At 34.0% G+C, this 21,989-nt stretch overlaps 2 protein-coding genes and 3 long non-coding RNA genes across 16 annotated transcripts in view; 4 read left to right on the top strand and 1 right to left on the bottom strand.

The window, feature by feature from the left end:
• The window catches only part of LOC147843159 (uncharacterized), a 541,229-nt gene that overhangs the window by 337,054 nt on the left and 182,186 nt on the right, over positions 1 to 21,989 (top strand). The window lies entirely within an intron of this gene.
• The window catches only part of LOC147843164 (uncharacterized), a 176,315-nt gene that overhangs the window by 10,266 nt on the left and 144,060 nt on the right, over positions 1 to 21,989 (bottom strand). The window lies entirely within an intron of this gene.
• LOC147843166 (uncharacterized) lies at positions 83 to 15,693 on the top strand. 12 transcript variants are annotated; one of them, XM_087261669.2, is made up of 11 exons: positions 2,852 to 2,990; positions 3,087 to 3,187; positions 3,668 to 3,751; positions 3,860 to 3,925; positions 4,402 to 4,462; positions 4,616 to 4,666; positions 4,811 to 4,855; positions 4,930 to 4,991; positions 5,125 to 5,177; positions 14,842 to 14,995; positions 15,416 to 15,693. In XM_087261669.2, the coding sequence occupies exons 10-11, from the start codon at positions 14,842 to 14,844 to the stop codon at positions 15,592 to 15,594; spliced, it is 333 nt and encodes a 110-aa protein (XP_087117795.1). In that variant the 5' UTR covers positions 2,852 to 2,990; positions 3,087 to 3,187; positions 3,668 to 3,751; positions 3,860 to 3,925; positions 4,402 to 4,462; positions 4,616 to 4,666; positions 4,811 to 4,855; positions 4,930 to 4,991; positions 5,125 to 5,177; the 3' UTR covers positions 15,595 to 15,693. The 12 variants fall into 12 exon arrangements, 10 of the variants coding, with proteins under 10 accessions (XP_087117798.1, XP_087117795.1, XP_088507185.1 ...); XM_088651059.1 differs by lacking the exon at positions 4,811 to 4,855 and having other exon boundaries at positions 4,874 to 4,991; XM_088651058.1 differs by lacking the exon at positions 4,811 to 4,855.
• LOC148679680 (uncharacterized) lies at positions 8,530 to 11,079 on the top strand. The gene is made up of 4 exons (XR_015944713.1): positions 8,530 to 8,650; positions 9,028 to 9,131; positions 9,772 to 9,883; positions 10,837 to 11,079. It is a non-coding gene; the product is annotated as an uncharacterized LOC148679680 (long non-coding RNA).
• LOC147843167 (uncharacterized) overlaps positions 21,424 to 21,989 on the top strand; it is a 17,770-nt gene continuing 17,204 nt past the window's right edge. The window contains exons 1-2 of the mRNA XM_087261666.2: positions 21,424 to 21,507; positions 21,816 to 21,935. Of these exons, the coding sequence (XP_087117792.1) occupies positions 21,471 to 21,507; positions 21,816 to 21,935 (157 nt within the window). The 5' untranslated portion in view covers positions 21,424 to 21,470. The remainder of the gene's footprint in view (positions 21,508 to 21,815; positions 21,936 to 21,989) is intronic.

The raw sequence follows: 21,989 nt of genomic DNA on the forward strand, positions 1-21,989 counted from the left end.
CAGATTGGGGCGGGGCTGAATATGGGGCGGGGCTGCACATAACTACTAATGGGCGGGGCTGAACATGTCGCTCCGCCTATTCAGTTGACCTAACGTATGCTTTCATTTCCGGTTTTCATCGCATGTTAGTACACGTTACAAGCTACGTATTATGTGTAATTATTTAATTTAAATCCTTTATTCATGTGATGTTAAGTTTTAAAGCCTTGTAAAAAACGAATGGTTGCTGTATAAGTTGGCGTTTTCCAGGTAGATCGTATTGAGGTAAAGTTGGTTTTATGTTTGCACATTCAGACGTCCTCTTTTATAATATAATTTCAGAAAAATATTATTTACAAATTCTAAATCAAGAAGTCTTATTAACAGCCAACGGCTATCAAAGTAGCCTACATCATTGTTCTCAGTCAATTAAACGGTGCTAATGTTGTTTTCAAGTCATACTAACTTGTCATTTCAGCCGACCCCGCAATCATACGGGACAAAGGCCAAAGAAAAAGAAGAAGACTAACTTCTCATTTCATACAGAATATTCAAAACAGCGTGGCAAACAATATAAGGACTGTGTCATCAGTTGTAGCTGAACGAATGTGGGAATATAAAATCAGCTTTACCTCAGATTGGTAAATGCAGTCCATCACATGAAGTCTATTGATATCAAAGATATTAACAAAATATACATTTGATTGGGATTCCTTCTATGAATTAAATCCATTCAATGGATTGTTCTCTAATTTACATATGTTACTCTGATAATGTTACTGCTAAATATGTGCAGTATAAAACGTTTGATTCCTAACCTATTGATCTGTGCTACCTTCAGTTTGCAGATCCCTGTCATTGATATATTCGTCCTTACAATTCTTGTGGAGTACATTTTTTTTTTTACTTCAGTACTTTCTCTCATTTTGTTTTGATTTATTAATTTATTTTGCTGTTAATTATTACCTACATTTGTTTACAACTTTTTATTTTATTTTGCTTCATAACCCAACGGCTCTTTTAAGAGCCATTTCCCCTTGCAAATATGCATAAAACCGTGCTATGCAAGGACAAATGTGAGCAGTATTTAAAAAACTGCAGTGACAAGTGCCCATTCTGCTCATACACTATGCCACAAATGATGCTTTATCACATCAAAAATCATTTACAGAGGGCAGTACAACATCATGGTGAGTTTAAAGGTTTTGCTTTCATCAATTTAGTTTAATTTGATGTCAAACTAGCCAATATTGCAAAGTGTATATTCATTTGCATTTTTATTTGTAATTATTATTATTATGTTAAGGCACAGGCAAACTTTATTTTCTACGTAACGTGAACCATCATACTTCATAAATCTTGGGTCTTTGTTGCTCAAATAATAAAAAATGTGCTTGTCATTCAACTGTCCAAAGGCCAGAGTGAGATGCAAGTAAGGTTTATTGTATGCAATTAAAAAAAATATATATGTTTTTTTTTTTGTATTTCAGATTTCACAATTGTAAAATGTGGTTTAAAATGTAGAGAAAAATCCCACAATCACTGCTACTATTGTTCAGTGATTGTGTTAACTCGGGCAAATTTACTAAACCACATTGCCAGACAGCATGCCTTATCAACCCATCCTCAGTCATCATCTGTGCTGCAGACCAAGCCTGGGTCATCATTTGTCCAGGATTCACAACCTCAGTCATCGTCTACCCAGCAGACACAGCCACAGGTGACCTGCCATGCAGGCACAGCCTCAGTCATCTGCCCAGCAGACACAGCCCCAGGTGACATCTGTCAGGCAGGCATAGCCTCAGTCATCTACTGGTCCATGTGGATAGGTCCAAAAACAAGGGGATCAACCATGGTTTTAAACACAGAGAATGCAAAAGTGCATTCTCCAGATGGAGGGATTGACATGGATGTGCCTCTTACTGAGGAAGGCTTGGAGATGAGCTTCTCCACCTCAAGGTAGATTTTTGTTTAAATTGTTATTGAAGTGTTTTAGTTTTTCCAAAAAAAGCCAATATTAGTAGGCTGCAAATTAATTTGTAAAAATGTCACTCTACTATTTTAAAGTACTTTTTAATTCATTTATTTTTTGCTGAACTTACTCTCAAATTTGCTTATGATTAGATTGCAGATATGAAAAAGCTGTGTCGACAGTGTGGGGTTGATAATATTGGTTCCAAAATGGATCTCATCCTGAGACTTCGTGATAAAATGTTGAATAGTGTGACATACAACAAGGTGTTTGAAAAGATTTGGGGTGCTTCAGGTGAGTTATGACGCATGTATGTGCATGTATGTGTACTGTATATGTATACATGCCCACATGTGTACAGTATATGTTAAACATTTGAAGTGGATCAAAGTTTTTTAAATTATCCTAATATATGAAAGGTTGCTGCTCAATAAGTTTAGGATAATTTATGAAAGGTTTTTGATCCACGTATAAATGTATTATTGTTGAAATGGTTTATTTAGTGTTTCAATAATTTAGTTTTTTTTTCTGTGTTTATAGGTGGTGTGGGTGTAATCATGTGTCCATGTGGGATTGTTTACTCAATCAAATTTAACCTGAGAGCTGAGAGTCCAAGTGATATCTCGGACCTTCTGCTGTCATGGAAAAATTTCCTAATGTCGCAATCTATGATTACCCTTGAGGCTTAGGTGCACACACAAATAAAAGGCAACCAAGATGTCCACCTTTCCACACATTTGAGGGCAGAGGGCAAGACCCCACCGCTGAAAACATTAAACAAGCAAAAAAAGGAAAACTAAAAGTTCACCTTCCTTGGCTGGCACACAAAAAAACCCTGCAGATCCTGACTGCCACCCTGTTCCTTTCCATCCTTTGTTGCCCTCCTTCTTCCACTTGTTGTTGTAAGAGTATTACCTTTTTTACATAATGCATCAACTGTTTTTTTTAATCTACAGGCACACCTCCACCCTCTGTTAAGATAATCTCCACCCTCTGTTAACATCTGATAAGAGATCCTTAGTGAACCAACACAACAACTGTAAAAATTTAAATTGTTTATATTTTTTCTTTCATATTGGTTGTCATCTTAAATGGGGTGTTGTTGCTAATTATTTCAATTTTATATATTTTATAGTGCCTTTTCAAAGTTCCTCTGGGAGTATTTTCACTCTGGAATGTGTGCAGCCAAACAAGGCATGCTGGACACAGCCACCCAGTCCAGTCCAGCTGGAGAAGGTTAGATTTATATATCATGAAACATTTTTTATTCATTAGACGATTATTAAAAATACTTTAACTAAAATGCAGAAAGATGAACAGTGAGAAAGATATTGTATTGCAGTATATTATAGTATGTTCTATTCATAGTTAAACCATGCCTTAATGGAGAGAGGGCCAAAAAATGAATTTCAAGCATCTTTTGGAGGCACAGTCCTCACCAGGTTGGATTTCCAAACATTAAGACTATACTTCAAGATGTAGAGGCGACAGTTAGATTCTGCAAACACATTTTAGTATATTAATACCTTAACCCAAGTAGTAGAATAAATTTATCCTTGAATGATTACAAATTTTGAATGCTTGCCTTTCTGTAATAAAGGATGTTGCTGGCCTTCAGGTAATGTGAAGAATGACCTAGACCAAAAAGCTCTTTATTTAATGTAAAGGATTGTATCTGCTTGTTTAATTGTATTTTTATTTATTTTTACTTAACAGGGTATAACAGTCCATGTGTTCAGTGCATATGTGACAGTGACTTGGTTGCCTCCAATGTGTGGTGACCCACTGTCTAATGTTCCTGTGAGTGTTATTGTGTGATTTTGTTACTGAGGGAGTGTAGAATAAGTCATTTAGTGTTTGTGTTGTAAATACTACATTTCTCAAAAAATTCTTATGATTGTGTTTAAGGAAATTCTGGCAAGTCATGACATCATTATACTACCTTCTTGGACGAGCAATCACTGGATGATCTGTGTATGTGTCAATATAATACATAATGTCAAGTAAATAAATAGAAAATATTAAACTCTTCCACTTATTTTATATATAAAACCTGAAAAGTAAGGATTCAGTTCATGAAATGTATTGTTAAAGTTGCACTGTCATAGATCATGAAGCCCAAAAAAAAAGGGAGATCTATTGGCTTGATTCCCTCTCTGGACGAGGCTTCAGTGATGCACGCTACTTGAGCAGTTACAGGTTTATAAGTGAAAAGTTCAGAGTTCATGACAATGGTAGTTCTGTTTTAAACCACATATCCCCTTTTTTGTTTATTTTTGTTCACTTTTTTCCTCTTTGTTCAGATTTATCTATCTTTATATGTTCATTGATGTTCTTTTAATCAGTCCCATCTGAATGTCTGATGGACTGTAGGTCCTGTGATATAAGTGCTTTCAATTTAAATGTTTAATGTTTTGTTTGTTTGTTTCTTTTAATATTGTTCTCTACAGAAAACTAGCACAGCATGTATGTTCAGACACATGGGATGAGTACAGTGCTGATGAAATTCCAGTAAGCATCACCCATAAACATTGTTCTTTAACTACTTAATGTTTTCACTTTATTTTGTCTTTTTTTTTTTTTTTTTTTTTTTTTTTTACTAAATTTACTAATTGTGGTTGTTAATGGTGGTGTTCTTTTTTTTTTTTTTTTTTGTATCCCCAGGGCATTCCCAAAGAACACTGCTCAAATAACTGTAGAGTGTTTGTGTCGATGGTAAGTATTAAAAAAAAAGTTGATTTAAAAACATATTTAATGTTTGCATATGCTGTTTTGTTGCTTGGAATCATTCAAAACAAATATGCTATTTTAGTATGCAACTGGACATCTGCTCTAATGTGCTGTTAATTTATGTTGTAGTATGCTCTATACATTTTGATGGAGGCGCATTTTGATTTTAATGAGGTAAACTTTGTTTTCTAGGGGTTTTTTGTTGTTATTATTACTTGGCATTAGTTTATCTGTTCGTTATTTTCCAGTCTGACATGCAAGTGCTAAGACACTGGTGGTGCATAGTTTTGCTGACAAACTACCCCTTGAAGTAAGTTAGGTCTTTTTACACGCACATTTTACATAAAACTTAAGAATTTAAAAAAAAAAAACTTAAGAAAAACTTAAGAAATGCATAACATTTTTACATTAATCTTAGTTCTTTATTTTAAAAACATTTTTAGGTTATATGCTGAAAGAAAAAGCCTCAGAAAAAGAATGAGAACGCAGAGAGCAGGTATGGTTTACAGTGGTATTTTTAATGGTACAATCAGCAGAAATATGATGTTTTTAAAAATTTGTATTATTGTTCAATTAGAGGCAATCGACCCCGTCCCAGCTGACAATTATCCAGGGCTTAAAGTATTCCGGCACCATGCCGGATCTCCGGCGTGCGGCCGTGAGAAAAAAAAAAATATTTTAGAGCTTGCACATGCGGTTTAATTGGGGACGCTTAAAATAACCGATTAACCATTAATCGAAAGGGCGCGTTTGTAACCGATTAATGCAGTTAAACGATTAAAAATATGGTTTGTACTTTTTTAAAGTTTGGCTGCATTATGCATACGGGGCATAATTTTAATGGTTTACTGACGGCCGCTAGTGTTTTACTTTCTGCTTATGCTCGCTCTGTGCACCTCAAATTTCGCCGTTGCGCGCTGTGTGCTCGAGTGGAAAAAAAAGCGTGTTACCTCAGTCTTTTTCATTCTTCAGTCAAATGAAAGCACTGCAGGGTTTCTGTTGAGGTGACATTGGGTTTGGGTTGTCAAGGCGACTATGGCAAACTTTAAATGATGGTGGAGAGACTTGTGGTCGCTGTTTAAAGTTGTCCAGAGCTGTATTACTTTACAGATCTTGAATATCACAATATTATTAAAATTATAACATCGACAGCAACTCGACTCCCGCACACCAGCTGATTCAGTCGTTTTCAAGTGACATACAAAAGAGCACCGGGCTTCTTTTTTTCTTGTCAACATAAAAGGCAGTGCGGTGCGCCGCGCGTTTTTGGAACGGAAAGGCACTATCTGGGGTGCGCTTTGTGATTGGCAAACGTACAACAAATATTTGTTGACTCTCGGGATGGTAACACATGCAAACACACGTTTCTACAGACGTATTTTGCCAAAGAATGAGATTTTTGGTCACAGTTTCACACATGAGTTGACATTAACCACACTGTAAACGATTTCTGTTGTTTTCACAGTATTATACTGCATTTCTCAACAGTTTTTTACTGTATAAGCTGTGCACAGTGTGTTACTGTATATATTGTTGTTTTCACAGTATAATAATGTATTTTCAACTTTTCTATACTGTGAACATGGTTAACAGTATGTTACTGTAGATTTTATAATGAATTTTGGGGAAAAATCCGTTACTGTGCATCTAAATACAGTACTGCAAATGACCAAGAACAACTCCACACACACTATATATTATGATTATTATGTTTATTTATTTTTAGACAAATTATTTTGTGAAGTAAATAACCTAACCAGTTTCTTCAGACTATTCAGTGCATTAAACTGTCCCCTGGTTTTCCATTTTTGGGTGCACTGCACCTTCATTTTATAAGGTAACATGGAAATATTAAATAATATTTAATAAACATAACTTTGTGCTAAACCAAAACGTAAATTGGAACAAAAATAATTGATTCACTTAACCAAAGACTGTTAAACACACAAAATGATTTCAAAGTGAGCTTAAATGTCAGTGACCAACCTGCTTTAGACGGATTCAAGAATATTGGGCACCCATATGGGCCACCGTAGAGGTCACATATCTCCGCATTTTCAAAACAACATTTTAAAATATGCACTATCTTAATAAATAAACCACAGACATGAGTTTAAAACAACAACATTCTCGCATGAAAAACGGTTAAAACTTTATTTCATAACACATTTATTATTTAGTCATCGAAGACAGGGGCATGTCTCAATAAAGTCTAAGCTGATTAAAGCATGAGGTTTGCCAGATACATGAGTGATGGAGCGCCGTCAACCCCTGGAGGTCAGAATCTTCCCTATCGGCAAAGCACACTTAAAATTAGATATGATATCTAAAAACAAACCACAGATTTGAGTTTGGAAAAACTACAATTTTGCATGAAAAACTGTTAAAACTTCATTTCGTGACATATTAAACGCAATATTTATGATATGATCTGGCTTTTCTCATCCGCCATTATATTTGCTTGTTGGTGTGAAATGAACCCTGGGAGAAAAAAATATTAATTCTCAAAACACTTCAAGCGAACCTTATTCTTATTGTTAAAGTCAGATATATGTAATATTTTCGCTGGTAAAGTGAGAAAAAAAAAAAACACTATTACTATTTTATCACTATCACGTTTGCACTGGTTCGGTTCAGCACTCAAACGACACCGAATCGGATTGAACCGTTTGCTCGGGAATTATTTTATCACACGTGTTCACAAGCACGTTCAGCAATATGTGTATAAATGTGTGTGGCCGAGCAGTATAACGAAACAGCAATGATTCATTGTTGTGTCTTACAATAATATACAAAAAGGAATCGGTTTTAGGCGGATTTGACTTTTTTTACTGTTCTAAGGAGCCGATTCATAGAACCGAGCCGACTCGATTCGACCTTCACCTGGCAAGCGACGACTCTTCTAATTTGAAATCCACCTGTCGCCTTTTCTTCCAGTGAATTCATCCTCGGTAAGTGTTTAAAAGTTAAATTCTGTTCGTTAAAGGATTGTTTTGAGTATATTTCCGTGTAGTGTGTGTGTGTACTTTAAAATAATTAACCAAGTTACGTTAGTTGTAGGTACTTATGTCACGTTATTCGACGCCAGACCGTGTTTGTAGTGTTTGCGAGGTATTAGATAACGTACAGTGAGTTTATCTTGAGTGAGTTTTTGACCATAGTAACGTTACCTGAAAAAAAACGTAACTTTTACTTGGGGTTAACTGCATTAATGAATTCTCTATTTCAGCACAACACTGAGATGAGAGCAAAGTCACCATGAAAAGTTAAACGTTTAACGTTAAGGTAAGCTCTGGTCTTTACGTGGTCATTATGACTAACTTAAGTTATCATTATTGTTAAATTTGGTAACTGTAAGTTAGTTATTCACTAAACTCACTTATGAAACAAGTCTAACTGTTTTATTAAATTGAGCTGATAATAAAATTCAGTTGATGTCTTTTAAGCTAATGTTAATATTAACATAATTCATATTAGTTTTCTATTTCTCATTGGTTAATGAGCTTATTGTATAACGTTATTGTGTCATTAATTGTACATTTTATTTTTGGTGTTCAGGTGTAGGGAATGATTTTTATTCAAATTTATTTGAACCCCATACAGATTGGTATGGTTGTACCATAGATTTAGATTATTAAATGTTAAGTCTTATTTTACTCTTATTATATTTATCTTTTTTGCAGCTACAGCAATTGATGTTGAAAAAACTGATGCTACCAATCTCTCCTCACTTGATTATTCAAGGTAATGTTGATGTCTTCCTCATTTTGATTAGATTTTGAAATGTCAAGTTGTTCACAGATTTGTTGTGAGGAGTTTCATGTACAACCTCTTTTTCTTCTTCCAGTAGCGACGCAGTGGCACAGTAGGTAGTGCTGTCGCCTCACAGCAAGAAGGTTGCTGGTTCGAGCCTCGGCTGGGTCAGTTGGCTGAATACAATGGCATAATGATTCTGCTTGCCCACAGGAGGTACTTGATTTAGTTTTCCCTCAAGCAATACATCAGTTTTTATGAGTAATGCGTGACACTTGAATTGAAGGGACAGTTCACCCAAAACTAAAAAAATGGCATCTTTGGCATCCTCCACTTGTTTCAAAATAGTTTTTTTTTTTTTTTTTCATTGAACACAAACTCATATTTTTTAAAAGAAATTTGGTTCAAATATGGATGTCAATAGTTACTGATTTCTAACATTCTTCAAAATATCTGCTTTAGTGTTCAACAGAAATTCAAATGGATTTAAAACACATGGAGTAATGGTGGCAGAAAAGTAAACTATCCTTTTAAATATTTTATTCTGAGACTTATTTATATGTGTCTTGTCTTTTGCCATATTGTCTTTCTAGCTCAGATTGTGATGGACCTGGAATGTGACACCAGTCAAGAACCAAATAAAGCACAGATGTGGAGAGATCTGCAACTAAACTAACTGGAGGAAAGGAACCTTTTGGTAAAAAGATCTAAAGTATTTTATTTGACATAGAGTATTATTTTTTATTCCTATTTAAATTTTATTTTATGTATATACTGAATAGAAGTCATTTAAATTTCACAACAAATGATTGAATATAAAATATCATTTAGATGTCTTATTTTTCATTGTCTTAAACAGGGGTGCTCAAACTTGTTCCTGGAGATCGACCTTTCTGCAGAGTTTAGCTCCAACCCTGATCAAACGCAACTAAACAAACTAAATAGTATCTGAAGGAGCACTTGGTAAATAAAGACAGGTGTTCTTGATCAAGGTTGCAGGTGAGCTCTGCGGAAAGGTAGATCTCCAGGAACAGGGTTGAGCACCCCTGATCTAAAAGCTCAAAAATGCTGTTTCCGAGGCGAGGTTGGATGTAGTACAGAAATAGATTCATTAGGATCAATGCTTAAAGTAAACGTTTACTTCTCTCTGTAGACCAAACATGCTTAGTATCCCACACATTTTAATAAACTATTTATTTTGGTTACTTTTACATCTATATATGGGTAAGCAAGAATTTAATAAATTTATTATAAACCACTTGACTTACCCAAATGACTGTTACCCTAGCTGCTGGGAAAAAAACATGTTAAATAACAGATTTTTTTTTTTCTTACAGTGTGGGTGAACATACTACCTTGATGTCCAACAAAGGCTGCACAAGAGCTCATTTGATGGCACATATTCTGTCCTGTCTACATCTCTGACAACCTGGAAGTGCTTCGACATCAGTGAGTAATAAATCTTCATATTATCATGCATTAAGGATTTCTGTAAGTCTATTTTTAATGTTAGTTTGTAATCAGCAGTGACTGTTTTAGAAAAATTAGGTATTTAAATTATTCTTAACGTTTTACTGATGCTGTGCACAGTAACGTCATGATGATTTAATTTGAGGAAATGTCACTGGTGAGGTGTAATAATATTTATTTGTTTTACTGACATGCCATCACTGCATATTGAAATACAGTAATACGAATTGACCGCAGAATATTTCCACAAACATTTCATGAAGTAGACTGCTTGATTACTCTTCAGTTCTCTGCTCAACTTTAACACATTTGATCGTGTCGCTGCGCCTCTCGGCAGATTTAGCCAAAAATGAATGCTTAGTGATTACTTTGTTTTATGCGAACTAAATGTCAGTAACTCATCATTAGCATTATTTTTTTTTAAATCACCCACGGCTTTCATGTTCTCTAACGTAATCTTGTCTGTAAGTTAGAAGTGAATTTTCACATGTTAAAAGTTTAAAAGTACTTGATTAACATTAGTCACATTAAAATAGATTATTTTATTTATTTATTTATTTTTAATATGTAGCCTCTTAAGATCAGAATGAACTGTGTTCACCCCTCTTAAATTCATGGAAGCGCTAGTGTGGTCATGGAATCAGATATTCAAGCTATGCAGAGTCAGACATTAAGTTAAGATGAGACTTTATTTTTTACATACCTGTGTGGATACTTGACAAGTGTTGACTTGACTGATCTTTTCCCCATTAACGTTAGTGTAATTGTAAATAGACAACAATCTGTATTTTGCCAACAAAAAACGATAAAAAACAGTGTTTTATATCTATATATAAAACAGCAGTGCGGTGTTTGGTTTCTAAATGAATGAAATCATTTGAGGTATGATTAGTTTTTACTCCAGTGATTGGTTTTGCTTGTCATTTTTGCAGGATCATCAGAAGTGCTCCTGCCCTTTTTCACTGTCCCTTTCCACAACATTATTTGGCCTTCATCATTTCGTGTCTTGTAGCAGTATTTTCACCTGTTTTTAAAATTGTAATACTTTTTGATACATTAATTGTTGACTGGTTTTAATGATCAATTGTTCATTAGTGTTCTGTTGCTTTGTTATATTGAATAATTGCTACTGTTTCAGTATGGTTTACACAATAAACTTTTATTGTGAAGGTAAAGTTTCAGTTTCTTTATTTTTCTTGTATTTCTTGAACAGTTAAAATAACATTTGTGCAATTTTTGAAAATGTTTTTCTCATTATAAAGTAGCACTATTAAATACAATAAAATAACATTTAATAACTGTAAAATACTATACAGTAATAATGAAAGTAACGTTAAAATACCGTAGTTCTGCATGGTAAAAATGTACAGTAAAAAACTGTTTTCAGTTTTGCAGTATGTGTATCACTACTGTAATTGGTGCTACAGTAAAAAAGAAAACAGTAAAATGATGTATTACATTTTACAGTAAATGTAATACTAAAGTTATTAGTATTACAGTAATGTTACTGTTTTATGAAATACAGCAGCTACTGGATAATTGTTGCCAGTAACTTTCTGTTAATTTAACAAGAAATCGTTTACAGTGCAGCGTTGATGCGGAGCACTTGCTGTCTGGAGCCGCTTATACTTAAAAACAGACTGTTGATGATTTAGGGTGGGTTATGTTGTAAAAAAAAATAAATGAGTGAAAAGAAGAAGAGAACCCAGTCCAGGAGACTCGAAACAAGCAGAATTCCTTTATTGAGACGTGTTGGTTAATCTGCAGTCATACAGCGTCTTTTAGATTTCCATGTGTCTGCAAAAGCCTACTAGAGGTCCGCAGTCTGCAAGTTCTTTCACAAGTCTCTCACAAGTCTCACACAAGTCTGAATTAGTCTGAATTAAGACAAAGATTTCATGGCTATATTGTGTTCTTAGGAGGAGGGGATATGGCTAAACAAAGCATGCAAATTAAGGGTTGTGGTCGGCAGGGTAAACTGCTTCTCAGGTCTAATCTCATCATGTTCTGGAGACAGAAACCGCCTGACCATTTGATCGAAAAGAGAAAACAATAGACACCCCATGCTGTGAAACTGACAATTTGCATTACATTGGCTTAGCCTGTTATCAGAAAGACAAAAGGTTAATGTCCTTCCTAGCTGGGATGTTAATGAAATTATATAATTAAAAACCAGAGAATATAACTTTTCAGTTATACGTAGATTATTTTTCATTTGGAATTACTTGGTAGAAATTTATATTTCCACAGTTACAACCAACAAACCATTTTTTTTTTTTTTTATCAACGAAAGTTAAACATAAACATGTAGCCTATGTTTGGATATTTAGCATAATGCTTAGGTCTTTTTATTTCTTTATTTTTACATGAAATGAAAATTAACTTAGGTAGGATACTTGGGTACAGGGGCGTAATTTGTTGGTGGTATATAGGGGAGGAATATTTAGACAGTAATTATCATCATTTAAAAAAAATAATAATAAATAAAACACATTACGGAAAGGATGCAGTGAAGGAAAGCATGCTCTTAATCATTCTTCATAATTGATTCGTAGCCTACATGCAATAAACTTATATTGAGCCGACAAAAACAAGCTGTAAAAGGTCAAATCTAAAGCGAGAGAAGCTATTGATTTGTTATTAATCTTAGTTGTTAATATTAATGATCATAAACACGACCTGCGTTGTATAATAAACGCCGTCACTAGCTGTGTCGTGTCTGCGATTTTTTTTTTTTTTTTTTTTTTTTTTTTTTTTTTTTTTTTTTTTTTTTTTTTTTTCGTTAAAGAACAGATAAAATTCATGTTATCGCCGTCTTCCCATGCAGCCAGGTTTTCATCCACAGTTTTCGCTTTTTTTCTTCTCAAACAATAAAGTTTTGCTATAGGCGGCGCCAGAATATCATAACCGAGGGCGCATTTTATTCCCATTGCACTTGACCTGATGACTGAATTTGGTCCTTTATGTTCCTTTTATTTAGGCTATTTATTCATTTATTACTTTGCATTACCGATATAGGCCTACTTTTTAGTAATAATAATATGCTCAGTTTCGCTATTACCGATTTTATTAATAAAGTTTAGGCAACGATACCGTTTACATTAATGCAAACAGATCATGGTTCAAGCACCAAACAAGTGGTTTAAATTATGTTAGTCTCCTTATTTCTTTCCTTTTTATTTTAAATGTTATAAATGTTTAAAGTTTCCGGTAAAGACGTCAAAATATGCCCACACATGCAAGCTAAACTAAATCATATCTGAGTCATCACGCTTTGTATACCCAACCAATATCAGCGTTAGGAAAAAATAGATGTTTCATTTAAATTAAAATATATTTTAATGCTAAATTAAATTTAAAAATTAAATTTAAATGTTAAATGCCATTAAAAATAGTAGTTAATGTGTTACTTAGTTACATTTTTAGGCATTAGTGTAGCCAAACAGAAAGCCTATACCATTCAGCCTGCAGCGCAAGAGGTGGATCCGCGGTAAATCCACACGCACTAAATTTTTCATTTATAACACTGTAAACTTGACTTCGCAGGCCGATCATCTTTAAACGCAAAAGGCATTTTTAAGTGTCCTAATTTGAGACTGCTGCTGTAGAATGGGATGTTTCTTTACATAACTGCAACGTGTGCTTTAGCGATGTCAAAATGAAAGCAAATATTTTTAAGGGTTTTGCATTTTGTCAATTTTATAGCTTAATAATAATATTAATAGTAATAATAATAGGCCTAATAATAATAACAATAATAATAATAATAATAATAATAATAATGGATATAATAAATTATAATATTATTTATAGTATATACATTTTTATTAGGCTACTTACTTTAATATTAATCCCTAACTGAAAAACTTATGTGAAAATGACTGGCAGCTGCGTCTCTGCTAACATTTATTTTATTTTAATGAAATTTCTTCTGCATTTTTTCCCTTTATAGCTCAAGAGAGTTTTATTTAAAGAGTTAGTTAAGCAAAGCATGAAATAAATTAGGCTGCGTGTCTTCGTGCTATCCATAGTCCAGTTTTCTCCTATGTAAGTTAAAGTGCACATCTACTGCATGCGCATTTATGCCTGCACCAGATACAAGTTCTAGAGTCCAGCACAGAGCGCGTTAGTTGTGCGCGCCTCCCTTAAGCATTGCTTAATACACATTGGATGTAGCTACAGCAATAGGTAAATATTTTACAAATGAAAAAGAATTAAATGAATGAAATATTACAAAAATATATTACTTTTTAGCCTACATAAATAAAAAAACCACTGCCTCCTTGCCTTCATCTCGGGGGGCTTTGTCAGTTTGTTCATGACAATTTGCTTTTGTTTAATGTTATTATTATTAGCAGTTTTGTTCATTATATGTATATTTATATTTGTTTTATTAAAAACAAGCTTAGATTTGTCCACCTGTCAGGTTTTAGACCATATGGGGCATAGCAGGTGTATTTGGATATAACTGAGTGTTTTGGCCACACTTCGTTATTATTGTTCATTTATTCGTTTGTTGGAAATTAGAACTGAAGGTAGAAATAGTTAAAATAGAAGAAAAAAGCATGATTGGACAAACAGCAGACCCTCAGCCTCCTCCACTGGACCAGCTCCATCTTCTGGTCCAAATGTCTTGCCAAAAAAAAAGTGTTTGCGGGACTTTGCTTATAATCCAGATAAAAAGAAAAAATAAGTGGTAATGGCCTTGATTTCACTTCTAATCTTCAGTTTAGCAGTTCAGTTCTTTAACATTGTATAGCACTTGTTATTTAAGCACTTGTTATTGTTTTGAAGAACACATTTTAGTACATAGTACTTTTAAATCAATGGTGCAAAGCATATTCATTGAAGAGAGTCTTTATTTTTGTTATAATTGTTTATTTTAATATGCATATGTTAAGCGGCAATTTGGTAATATTATTGGCTATTTTGTACAGATGCCTCCTGAGATCCTGCGGCAAATCCTTTTAAAAGTCATCACAGAGGATGGTGATGTGGCTTTCCTGCGCCTCTCCTTGACGTGCAGGATCTTCAAAGAAATAGTTAGCAATGCTGAATTCAGAGAGCAGGCTCACTACATCTGGCTGGACAGTAAGTTATTTATAAACAAATCTTGGTAACACTTTACAATAAGGTTCATTAGTTAATTCATTTAGTAACATGAACTAATCATGAACAACACATGTACAGCATTTATTAATCATAATTGAACATTTACTAATGTATTATTAACATCCAAGTCCATGCTTGTTAACATTAGTTAATGCACCATGAGTTAACATGAACTAACCATGAACTTCTGTATTTACATTAACTAACGTTAACTAACATGAACAAATACAGTAGTAAATGCATTGTTCATTGTTTGTTCATGTTAGTAAATGCATTAATTAACATTAACTAATGAACCTTATTGTAAAGTGTGACCCAAATCTTTATAAATAGTGACTAAGGAAAGTTCTTGACATATTCCATATTTGTTTCTATTCATCTCTGTCCGTTTTCTGAAAGGTTTTCTGAGGACTACAAAAAAAGAGTTCAGAGTGCCATATTCCTTGACCGAATGCTTTGAATGTGGGGACATTTTAAAGACTGCCCATCTGGGTATGTTGGGGATGGCAGGAAGGGAGTCCTGCGAGGATTCTACTCCACGACTTTCCAGGATACTGCTCAGCAGAGTGCCACTTTAATGCTGGAGGGGAATTCCCCTATGAAAATGTTTAATTGTTTTTGTTTATTAAAGACAATCAAAAAACTGCTGTATCTTAAATCATTATTATTTTCTTGGTAACTTGTTAGTCTTACTGCTGTACATCTGTACACACACACACACACACACACACACACACACATATTAGGCAACACTAATCATAGTTCAATCATGGTATTTGTAGAAAAATTAAATGTGGCCAAAAAACAATTATCACCAAAAGTAAAACTAGTTAATTTCTGTAAGTGTAATCTTTCAGGAATCCTTTTTAAGAAGTAATATTTTTGCAGGAAAAATACTAATGAAATTCACCTAACTGTTTTCTTTATTAATAAAATTCATGATTTGATAATATTTTTAATTAACATTTTGTGTAATTTTTTTTATTAACAATAAAACAATTTTCGAGAAGTTGTAAATGCATTTCCTGTTAACTGACACGACGTAGTGGCATTGGCGTGATTTTTTTTCCCAAACCAGTTCAGCGCAAGCCACGCCCCCTAAGCGAAAACCCCACCCCGCGGCTGTGACACGCGCGATTTCATTGGGCAACGTTGTTACTTGTCGTCTGAAAAAGAAGTTCAGAGTGCACATCAATCAAGTTCGTCGTTAATGGCTCTATCGTTGACAAACGGTAAATAATAATCTTAATAATGTTTAATATTAATAATTTAGTGATGGAGATGTGAGTGTATGTTTTTTATTTCATTTTTTATAGTGTTCATTTTATTTATTTTTATTTTATTATTTTCGATCGCCCTCAGGAGAGTAACTTACGATTGTAGTGCCAAAGATCAAGCTGCGGATCTAAAGGTAAAAAGTACATTGTTTTTTTTCATTTAACACACAAATATAGTACACAGTCTTTCAAAAATTTGGGATCAGCAAGAATTGTAATTTTGTTTATCGAAGGATGCTTAAATTAATCCAAAATACAGAATGAAATAAATGCTGAAGTTAAAATAATGTGTTTCTTATTGACTGAAAACTAATTTGATTAGACTGTTTCCAACAATGGTAATAAATCAGCATTTATAATAATTTCTGAACTATGGTGTGACACTTAAGACTAGAATGATAATGCTGATAATTCAGCTTTTCCATCGCAGGAATAAATTATCGATTTACATCAAAATATAAATATTACTTTAAATTTCATTAACATTTCACAATAATGCAACTTTCTGTATTTTTAATAAAGCGAATGCAGCCTTGGTGAGCAAAAAAGCTAATGGTAATATTGATCTCAAACGTTTAAACAGCATTAAAAGATTTATAAGTAATATTAATTATTTTTATTACTATTATTGTAATAAACTTGGCTTACTGTAAAATTTTGGGATATCTCAGTTAAAATGCATATGGGTGAACAGTCTTTCCGGTACATTATTTCTACTTTTACAGAACTGGTTGCCTCTCGAGAATAAATACCACTTCTGCCCCTATCGCTTAGGCCGTACAAACAGTAAATTACATTTGGGCCACACAAGTTTGATGCAATTCTAAAAATTGCATTTAGAGATTTGGGAAGTAAAGGAATGGGTGAAAAAACTTAGTGAGTCTTGAGTAAGTTGGAGAGTGGCAGTGACAAAACCTAAAAAGGGACAATGTAAAATCAGTTAATTCTTTTTCACACTATATAAATGTAACACACTGAAAATAACTTTACAGTAAATATTGTAAACATACATATTTCTACTGTTCAAAACATTTTAGATTCTTCACACAAACTGAGATGTTTACTAATATATTTTACTTTAGTGTGCCAGTTAGAAATATCAATTAACATTGACTTTTAAAATGGTTAGTAATAGTCCAGTGAGATTTTTACCCTTGTGATGGCTCCAGTATTTGTATAAACCTAGGACAGGTCATATGGATAGATAGATTGACATGGCTTGTCAACAACGGCTGTCAAAAAACACATGCTGTGGGGCAAAAATGGTTTGCACTTTGGTAAAGACTGTAGACAAAAGGGGAGGATCAAGTAAGTGAGTTAGAAATATCAAAATTGTACAAATAATTCTTTTTATAAGTTTCTTTGTGTGATTTGTTTTTATTTTTCAGGAACAATGATCCCCATATTCCCACTTACTCAACCTCTGTGCACTTGTACAATGTGCATTGAGGCACAAGGTTGTAGGGGTCACTGTAGTTGCCACCACCGTAGGAGTTAATGCTGTTGAGATGCTACCATGTCAGAGCCTGAGCTGCCAGTTGCCACCAGAGCTATTGCTGCCACATGCACCAGAGTTACTGTCTACAGAACCGCTCACAAAACCTCAACCACAGTCAGACCCATTCCAGCAAAACTGCCAGAGCCTGTGGTGCTAGAGCTGGCAGATCTGTTGCTGCCATAGCCAACGCTTCCAGAGCCACCGTTGCCACCAGCTGAGCTCCAAGATTGGCCACCTCTGCTAAAGCCAACTAACCTATCAGAGCCACTCTACCTATTTCTAAAGTGAGGACAATTTATGCTTTATAAATCCCTAATAAATGACAATTAAAGGCTCAGTGTCAAATGAACAGCATCTTTGTAATCCTATCTAAAAAATAAAATTACTGTAAAGTTTAAACATTGCCGAATAACAGGAGTGTCAAAATCCGACTAAAATTGGAAAAAAAACAACAACAATATAATAATTTAACAATATATTTTGATGCAACATTATAATGTTATTTAGCAAAGTTTAAACTGAACGGTAACTTTATTTTAGTTAAGATTGCAAAAATGTATTTTTCATTTGATGCAGATTAATTTATGTATCTTCAAATGATTAGAAATGAATAAAGTCGTGTTTTTTTTCTTTCCCTGATTAGAAAATAAATGAGCCTTTAATTGTTATTTATAAGGGATTTATAAAGCATAAATAGTCCTCACTTTAGATTAGGTCACAATACTGGATGAAGTTAAAATACTAAAGCATTTATAAACATACAAATTAAAAAAGATATATAAATGTTACTTTGAATGGTTTATTAATTATTTACTTATGCATTCTGAATGATCTTTAAAAGCCACAAAGTACTCTCAAATAATTGGTTTGTAAATGATACAATACTTAAGTATTGAAAAAATTATTATTAACGAAGTATGAAAATACAATCATTAAGCACATTATAGATGAGCTTAAAAATCAAGAATAGAGCATTTGTTTCTGTAGTTACAAACTGCTTACTAACTTCTGTTAATGTAGAATTAATGCTTAACAAATAATGAATTAAATTTGCTAATGCTTCATAAATTATTCATAGTGTGTAGTTATTATAAAGTGTTACAAAAATGGGTATAATATATTTATTTTTTATGGGAGGGCTCTAACAATGAATATTATTCCTGTCCAACTGATTATTCTTATTTTCTGGTCAGAAAAGTACAGTAAAGGTAAAACAAAAGGTACTGTGAGAGGAATCATATTATGATCAATTTTAACTTGTACAGCATTAAATTAAAGCCTTATTTGAAAGGCCTGCAGAACATATGTTGGTCTCATTTGCAGTTATTAAACATCTAAACTCAAACAGGTATAGTTCAATATAATTTTGCTTCAGTTGATTTTCATCTGATATGCAGATTATGTGCAGTGTTGGGCAAGTTACTCCGAGAACGTAATTCATTATTGATTATTACTAATTATCATTTAAAAATAAATACAATTGTATTTTAAATAACTTTTTTATTTAATTTAATTAAAAACTTAATTACTCAGTAAGTCATTTATTTCTCAATATTATAAAAGAAATAAACCACAAATCCCAAAGCATAGACAATAGAAATAAATCTTTTAATTCTTTAAATTTGAGTCTAACAGGACCTTTTAGTTTCATTAAACATTATATATTTCAAATATTTTCAAACTTGATACCATTCATACAGACCATTAAGCATGTGAAATTGTTGGACAAATGTAACATTCTTTAATAAAAAAATTGGGTTATTTTGCAAAATATCTTAATTTTGACAACAAATTATACACATTCCTATCCCACTTTCTCTGAATTAATACCAGATATTGTCCGAATCAATCTTTCAATTTAACTATTTTTTACTAGACAGCGAAATATAAAGTGGTTGTGTTTGCATGCAGGGGCTGTGTTAAATTAATAATAATTTAAAAAGCTTTTTAAATAAATAAATAATATGTTTGTGTGTTTTTGCTGGTTTTTGTACAGAGAAATGTTTTCTCATTGTTAAGATGCTGTTGTGTGTGTGTTTACTACATGTATTTAGGCACTATTTTTATTCATTAAAAACACAGCTTTTTATATAAGCTGTAGATTGTTTGTACTACGTTTCATTTCATACACGCACTTTGATAACCTTTCGTATTTTAGGTGTTTTAATAAAAAATTGTGTTCGTTGCCATTGTGATATAGCTGGACCAATGAAATCGAGTCACGGACGTGAGTCACAGCAGCGGGGTGGGGTTTTCGCGTAGGGGGCGTGGCTTTCGCTGAACTGGTTTGGGAAAAAAAATCACGCGTGGCATTGACGTTATTACGTCTCCACTAACCAATGAAATTACAGGTGGGCGGGACTGCATGTGCAGGCCCGCCCCAATCTCCACTAACCAATAAAATTACTGGTAGGCGGGACTGCAGTCTGCGGGCTTGAGATGGGTGTTCTTGGCCAGATCTGCAGGCAGCAGACTTGGGCTTCTCAAGAATTCCACCATCCCGTCCAAATTTAAAGGATAGCGGGTATCAGATTTACACAATCCATATGCACTCGCTCAAATGCTTGACAAAGTCCCTGCGCGTAGCTAAAAATGCTAAGCCACGATTGGTTGGTGGCGGGTTTTGGGCGTGGCTTAGCGAAGGGGCAATTTGAAAAATGTAAATCCTTGCCCCGCCTCTTACGTTTATATTCTCTTGCTTTCAATTAGTGGTGGGCAAAGCGAGGCTTCGTGAAACACTGAAACTATCGAAGCAAATGTGTCGAAGCTTCGAAACGTTTCGAAACACCACTCTACGGCGACACCTAGTGGTCATTTTAATTGTATTTCACTGAAGCAGCTTCAGCAAAGAACAGTTGAGCAAATTAGGGTATGAAACCCCACTTTGTAGCCCTAAATCTTCAAGTGGTGTAGACGAGCGGTTAGAGTCCGTAACCACTATGCGGGAATAATGGGTTTGAATTCATACTGTAGCAATTATTTTGAAATGCTTTGATAGCAGTTGGTAATGCTTTGTTGTTGTATCGTTTTGTTTCAACATTGCTCTGACATACGAATAAACACCTTGTAAATAAATTTGTATTGTTTTGTTCATATAACAGGGTTGTTGCTAGATCAGATACAGTTGTGGCCAGAAGTTAACAATAATTATTTATATTATTAATTAAATTTTCCATTGTATTTTATTAACGTCTATCCAAAACCTAAACCCATCACAGTACTGTAAAAATATTAATTATTGTTTTACAGTGTTACAAAAATGATGCTAAATTGATGGCATATCCGTAGCTGTATCCTATCTAGACTACACCATAAAACAGTAACATGATTAAAATATATAAAATCATGATTTTGTAGTATTTGGACTAGTCGGGATTCGAACCCAAAACAAATTTGTAACACAGATCTGTTGTGCACACGCACAGTCCACTGCCATACAAGACACAGTTAAGATTTTGATCATGCCAGTCAGATGGAGATTCTCCGGGTCTTGAAACGCCTCTGAAATGATCAATGCTTTGAATCGCTTTAGCCACGTGACCAAGTGTTTCGAAACACTTTAGTCACGTGACCTGGGTGTTTCGGATCATGCTTCGGTGCAGTGTTTCGAAACACTTGCGCTTCGGGATCTCGACACTGTGTCGAAACGTCAGTTTCACGTCAGCCATCCTTACTTTCAATGCGGATTGATAGCTGTATGTTAAGAAAGCACGCAGGTAAGTTTTGCTTTGCGAGTTGTGCATCATGAATTTGCTGATTGCAAAACGTGACTGGAAAACAGTTTCCCAGAATATACCCTGACCGGGTCGCTTACCACTCGGTCTCTCGCGTGTACTCGGTCTAGCTCGCGTGAACTCGGTCCCTCTAGCGTGCATTCAGTCTCTGCGTTCGCTTGACTTTTGGAACTCTGGCGCCTCATACGTTGCATTACAACTTGTGCTAAATATCCATGTTCTTAGAATTTGAATGTCTAATCAAAATCACATCTAAAATAACAATTTTCTGTTGTTGACACACTTTGTAGACGAAAAAAAAAATCCCCACAAAATGCCTTCACAAAGAATACAGAGAAAAAAACGAAGGGAGGCTGCTAAATATAGATCAAGAAGAGAAACAAGGATTCAAAGCTCCAGCAAGCCAGCAGGTAAATCATATAGAACATTTAGCTGTGTTTGTCACACTTTTAAGTCTTCAAATT

The sequence above is a fragment of the Danio rerio genome, chromosome 7 (assembly GCF_052040795.2).
Source record: "Danio rerio strain M-AB ecotype USA chromosome 7, GRCz13ab, whole genome shotgun sequence".
Classification (NCBI taxonomy): domain Eukaryota; kingdom Metazoa; phylum Chordata; class Actinopteri; order Cypriniformes; family Danionidae; genus Danio; species Danio rerio.

Bases quoted from the DNA above. Each gene is read 5' to 3' on its own strand.
- LOC147843166 (XM_087261667.2), top strand. From the start codon at position 4,361: ATGTTTTGTTTGTTTGTTTCTTTTAATATTGTTCTCTACAGAAAACTA. The intron at 4,463-4,615 runs GTAAGCATCACC...TTGTATCCCCAG, and splicing joins ACAGTGCTGATGAAATTCCA to GGCATTCCCAAAGAACACTG. The intron at 4,667-14,841 runs GTAAGTATTAAA...TATTTTGTACAG, and splicing joins GTAGAGTGTTTGTGTCGATG to ATGCCTCCTGAGATCCTGCG.